Source organism: Echinococcus granulosus (assembly GCF_000524195.1).
Source record: "Echinococcus granulosus chromosome Unknown EG_S00034, whole genome shotgun sequence".
Taxonomy (NCBI): Eukaryota; Metazoa; Platyhelminthes; class Cestoda; order Cyclophyllidea; family Taeniidae; genus Echinococcus; species Echinococcus granulosus.
In genome coordinates this window covers 250,602-256,652 of record NW_020170414.1, presented here as the reverse complement: position 1 = coordinate 256,652, position 6,051 = coordinate 250,602, and the positions used below count along the sequence as shown (strand labels likewise).

General features: G+C 41.5%; 2 protein-coding genes across 2 annotated transcripts; one reads left to right on the top strand and one right to left on the bottom strand. All coding sequences in view use genetic code 11, as the record gives it.

Annotated features, from left to right (window-relative positions):
• Positions 1 to 652: 652 nt before the first annotated feature.
• EGR_04985 (hypothetical protein) lies at positions 653 to 1,112 on the bottom strand (the record flags this gene model as incomplete). The annotated part of the gene is made up of 3 exons (XM_024494234.1): positions 653 to 762; positions 796 to 960; positions 1,082 to 1,112. 3 exons carry the CDS (start codon positions 1,110 to 1,112, stop codon positions 653 to 655), a joined length of 306 nt encoding a protein of 101 aa, XP_024351328.1.
• Positions 1,113 to 2,308: 1,196 nt separating this feature from the next.
• On the top strand, positions 2,309 to 5,166 carry EGR_04984 (CST complex subunit STN1; the record flags this gene model as incomplete). The annotated part of the gene is made up of 8 exons (XM_024494233.1): positions 2,309 to 2,465; positions 2,663 to 2,758; positions 3,713 to 3,973; positions 4,017 to 4,141; positions 4,195 to 4,344; positions 4,577 to 4,744; positions 4,812 to 4,875; positions 4,985 to 5,166. 8 exons carry the CDS (start codon positions 2,309 to 2,311, stop codon positions 5,164 to 5,166), a joined length of 1,203 nt encoding a protein of 400 aa, XP_024351327.1.
• Between the last annotated feature and the right edge of the window lie 885 nt (positions 5,167 to 6,051).

Here is a 6,051-nt window from a genome sequence, read left to right as displayed (position 1 = left end):
TAAAAAGCAGAAATCACACGATAAAACACAATTGCACCATTAAATGGAAGCCAAGAAACAGAAGCCAAAGCCGCTATACTATGATGGGAAGAAAACTTAAGTGTCGTATCACGACACGCATATACACACAGCAAAGTAAAGCAATTGAAAGAAGACGAAGAATGTGCATAAAAATTAGTTAAAAAGCCCTAAACACACACACACGCATGCCGAGGCGCAGACAATGAAATTTACCCCACAAAGATGTAACGAAATTGCGATTCACCGATAAACGAAATGGAGGTTATTCAGGGTAGATCAGTAATAAAAAAGTCAAGTCAAAGCTTTGATACTAACATCTTATATCTGCAGAAAACCAAGGAACTGTGGGATGGTACAGCTCATTACAAATTCACGGATATCACATACATAGGAGTCAGGGCGCACAAAAAACATACCGTTCCATTCTGAAAGTAAAGAATAAACAGACAATTCCAGAGTACAGTAGTGTTAATGTACAAAGGCTGAGTTACCTAAACGTAACATTTGGATTATTGGTAGCGCCCAGGGAGGCACTTTTGGAAGGCGCTGCCTGCAGGTACGGAGGTTTAAGTAGATGGTTTAGGATTTTTTTTGGATAGCAGTAGAAACCAATGTAAAGGGACTTTGAGGTTTAAATGTCAAGTTCAAGAAAGAACTTTCGGGACTTGAAGAGAAGAACTTCCATTGGACTAGCTAGAAGCTCTTTGAGCTGTGCTTCGCCATAGGAATTGGCCATGAGGTCTAGTAATAAAAATCGGCCGTAAAGGAACGTACCGGCAATGGCAGCACTGGTTTCAGGACAATACCAGACAGTGAGGATAAATTTCAAGTAATCACGGGGGGATACTTCGTGCCGAAGTGGAAAGACATATTTGTACTCGCAGTCGGAATCCGTCTCTGATGGTTCAGGTGTTAATGCATTCATGATGGGTGCATATTCTACAACAAATTCAAATTCTTTCACAAAGCAGAGTGATTCGACTAGATGTATTGGGATTTTTGAAAGTGTAACTGAGCATTAGACGCGAAACCAACAGCTTGACCGCTTAAGAGAACCAACCTCGACCAGAAAACGACAGAACCGAGATCATAAAATCGACCTCACCGCCAAGTTAAACAAACAACAGTCGAATCAGAAATAAGCCCAGATGAGTTTGCAGTTACAAAAAAAGGCAAATTAAAAAATGCTACAAAAGCTTTGCTTGCGGTCATTAAGCTTTGTTTTCTAAAAAACCCAATTCTAGATTTTGACTGTATGCTCAATAATATGGAAGTTGAAACCAAAACTGTTTTACCCCTTCATTCCTAAATTGTGTGCCCAGTATTTATGCTAAACTTGTGGTCAACAGCTTACATCAAAAGGAATAGCACCAAAAAAATTGATCCCAAATAACAGTATAAAAGAAATCTATGTGTACTCAAACCATTCAAGCTAGTACACAGGGAGAAACTGATTTGCTAGTTTACACGCTATTTAGGAGGCTGAAGGATAAGGATTAAGCTTGGATCTCACCAGCAGCAGTTCTCCATCCGATCGGCCAGTACCTTAGAAAACGGCTTTTAACAAAACGACAGTTTTGGATTCGCAATTAAATATCACATGTGATCCTGGTATTCTAAAAGCTGTCAAGCAAACTTTCACCTAAATAAAGTCTAAGTTGCGGAAACTACATTGATTTGCTCACCAACAACCTTGTTTTGTCCTTTTAAGGAGGTATTTAGTCTTAAGTAGCATTTACAATATCGAACAAAAGTTTGGCCTTGCATAATAAGGAGTTTTTTCTCTCAGTGGTAGTTTAATTGTTTCGTGAGGAAATAATTTGATAACCCCCGACGTTGCTATATTGCGCGTCATTTGATTGTTTCTTTTGAAGGACGGTGCTACTTCTTATTTGTGCTAATTCTTGTTTGTTAATGTGCATAGCAGGAAGTTTCGTGCGCTTTCGCAACCTTATATATCTCAAATGTCGCATACGTTCTCTCTTGCTTCCTTTTTTATTGTTTAGCCTCTGCTTTGGAAAGTATTATCTGCACTTCGGTACGTAGTCATTCGTATAAGTTTCTTTGAAGGACTTATATAACTGTAGTTTAGACGGTGTGTACACACTTTAGTTCTTCTCTTGCGTTATTCGCACTTGTCTGTATCCTCTTCGTAGGTACCTGTTTTCGATGTTTTATCCACTCACCTGTTGATTTCGCGCCGTAGTAGTGGTTGTCTGGGAACTTTTATGCGTTTCTTTTTATATTATCTTTTTTTCAGTCGGGGGTTGCATTCGTGTGTCTTTAAATGGGTGGGTTGACAGATGACAGTCAGTGGATAAACGGTACGGTACTGGAAATTCCGTCGGAACGATGCCCTGTGATCTTGGATCCTCTGACGAAGCTTAATTTCCGAATGCTTATCGGTGATATCTTAAAGCTGTCACCGTCTACTATATCCAATGGTGGGTTTCTGAAAGTGCATATTTTCCTACGATGGAAATTTGTTTGACACCAAATCGCTACTACTCCGCGCCAATTTCTTTCTTACTTTTCGCTTCTTTTATCAAAAAGTATTACGCTTGTAAGCAGCAGTTGTTTTTTATCTATTATGTTTTTATATGAGAGTATAGTGAATCGCAATTATCTCTTTGGTCTCTAGGGTTATTTCGTTTTGGTTCGAGATGGGTTTCTTACGTGGATGTCTGTGGCGTTATTCGTCAAATCGATGTTCGCCAAAACTACTATCTTGCACAAGGTAGGTTCTTTACTCGGCTTAGTTTCTACGTAAGATTCCTAATTTATTCAAACAATTATTTTAAAATGAAGTCAGGTAAAACTATATTTGACTAACTATGTTGCTCTAGTTGGTGAAAGACTGATGTAATTGTTGTGGTAATTTGTTAATTTCTATCTGCTTTGCTTCTAGCTAATCGTAGAATTTTGGGCAGGTTTTTTAACCTTTCATGTTTTTGAAGGTAATCCATCAAGGTATTTTTTTACTGTTCTCTATAAGTAATCCAGCTATAAATAATGGATTACTTCCCACACTTGCTTGATTTCATCTGTTGTATCCACCAATCATGTTTTATAGAGCTATTTGAACAGTAGCATACGGTTTCTCTTGTCAAATTAAAGCCCAATATTTTCGCATTTTGGTATCACCTAATTTGTATTTTCCTCAGGAAGCCCGCTCTTACGTCCGTCAGAACGGCCCTCCATCTAAAATACTGTTTTTCACGCTGCTTGTTTTTGAGATTCTGACATTCTTTCACAAAATAGAGTTGCCCCTACGGACTATTGTTTCCTATTTCCAATTTCTCTCGGTTGTGAAGGTTAACACTTCGTTCTTGAGGTGTTATATCTGCCACGCTGATGCTAGGCCTTGGGAATTGGAGGGAATAGTTATGCCGGGGCTCCATTTTTCTGACTATTTCAACTAATTTAGACTAATTTTCCGGGGCACATTTTAACTTTTGGTGACAATTTTTGCAAAACAGCCTGCTCTACCGGTTGGGATGTTCCACTTTTTTTCCATGCGGACTTGTCATTTTACCACCCTGTTGGACGTTACAAACGTGTAATAACGAGTGTATCAAGGTTTGGCCTTGTCTGACTGACTTTGTAGTGTGCAATTTTTACACAATTTCTTTCCGGAATGTTAGAGTTGGTAAGGAGAGGATAAGCCATTTATTTCTTCCCTTTTTAACAGTTGACGACGGCACAGGTCTATTGAGCTGTACGATTTGGCGAAAACGCGTTTCTCCGCACTTGTCAGGTCTGTTGTCCAAACAACATTCTGCTGAAAGTGTTGCATTGGGCCAAAAACTTCTCCAGTTGGCTATTCGTTCCATACCCGTTGTCCAACCCGTCGGTAAAGTCACGTCAAACCTTAGCATCGGTGATGCTGTCCATCTCCGTGGCCGCTTGCAGCTTTTCCGTGAGGCTATCAATATCTCTGCCAACTACTGTCGTAAGTTTCGCTGCGAACTCCCATACCCACCCTCCTGCGTTAGGCGTGATTGCAAATCCACAAGAACTGCTTGACAGCCTTTTGCAAGCACACCAGCTCAAGTCTCAAGTCTACAGTCTCCCCTACAACGCGACGGAGGTATTGGATCACCTCAAAGCGGACCTGCAAGTAAATTTCTCCCTTATCTTTGCTCACCCTCTCATTCTCTTTGTCCTCTCTAGAAGACCATGGACAGAGGTCTGATCCGGCGGATTCAGTCTGTGATTGAGAACGATGGGTTATTCCTGTTCACAGCACTGGATCTCCAATTGAATACCGAGGTGACGCATCAAATTGAGGTTGAAATTGCAGCTATGGAAGATGAGTTATATGTAAGTAGCGTCTATCTTCATACTGCTTCACCTTAGAAGTAACCGATCTTGGACTTTTCCAGTGGTGCAATGGTTGAATATGTTTTTGTGATTTCTCGGGCTTAATGAAGGGAACTATTTTAGCACCTAATCCGGTGAAGTTGGTTATGCAGCTTCAAATCATTACCACTTCACCTGTTGGGTAAATTGAATACTTATTAATTTATCTCTAACTTCGCCTTTTGTGAAACAGTGTGGACCAGATTGGGAAAATATCCCTGAAAGAAAGGAATTGAACACCAAAAAGTCCTCGCAATCAGTTGAACTGAAACGTCGTGTGCAAACCATAATAGAGCAGTTTCTGAGGGAGGGAAGTATCTTTCGTTCTGCCGATCCCATTGGCGGGATGTCCGCCTATCACGTGAGTCCTCCTCCCACTCCTGTCCTTTTAAGTCAGATTCGCCTCCACCTCGTCTTTCAAATTTCAGTACACGCTCAAAAACAGGAGTCTGACGAAGCAGGTTTGTCAGATCATTTCCATGGAACAGAGAGGTATGTAGAATTCTTCCTTTTCTGGTCGAAAACGATATTTTTGGTTGCATATGGTATCCTTGTCTCTCTGCGTTCTATTTTTCACTGTCAAATACGTTTTCTGCCGTAGACCATGAAAGAGGCGTTCCCTTCAATGTTATCCTGGAAAAACTGCGATCATTTTGTTCATCTGAGAATCCTCAACGTCCCTACAGGTGCATGACCCACCAAGCGCTGGGAAAAGTGATCAACACCTTGTTAGAAAGGAGTCGTATTTATATTGTCAATCCAAGCTGTTATAAGCTGGCCTAGAACTTTTCACCGATGCCTTTTTTACCAAAACATTCTTTTGAAAACTGTAGTTTTCTCAGCCTGACGTCTGACAGAACTTCCAGAAATCCATCACACCTAATTTTGCAATCCGCGGCCTTCGCAACAGAGGTAGTGGGGTCCCACTTTGTATACGCCTTTCACGGCAACTTAAGGGCGTTGGTACATGAACGGTTTACTCAGAACCAGCGAAGCTGGGAGAGGAGCAGCTGTTTGTCCCCTGTGGTTCGTTTGTCTAAGACCTTGGGCTTTACTACTGTTCTATGAGAATGGATGATTTGACAGTGTTCCACCATATGCTGGATGGACGCTCTGGGCACAGCTGCAATCATTAAGGATGATGGAGCCTAGGCGTGATTTGCAAGAGACTGGTGGAGTTGAAGGTGAGTTATGGACCTACCCATGACCTGCGCCATAATTACGCCAAGTCCAGTAGTGTGCATCATGTGGAGAATTAGGCTACTGACAAGGGCAGGTGTTCAAATGTATATCCCTGACAACTTAGCGCAAAATCGTCAACTGGGAAGGTGGTGCTTTTTCTTGGACGTACATGGGCTCACTCTCGGAATGGTTGCCGCACGTCGCGAAGTTCTTCAGCAGTAGATGGCGTTGAATAATTGTAATGCTTCACGCTAAGACCATTCAAAATTAAAGACGGAGGTTGCGGGGAGCGAGAATTGTAGCTTGGGTCAAACGGAATTTAGTTTTCATCTCTTTGAACCGCTCAAGAAACCTTTGCATTGCGGAAGGTAGCAGTGCAAAGGTGGGCCACGGTGTTGGCCCCGCACCAGTGCCTTTTCGCCTTCAAATGCCGCCACGATGTATTCAACTTCCCTATTTGATAGGCCATTCTAAAGTCAATGCGAT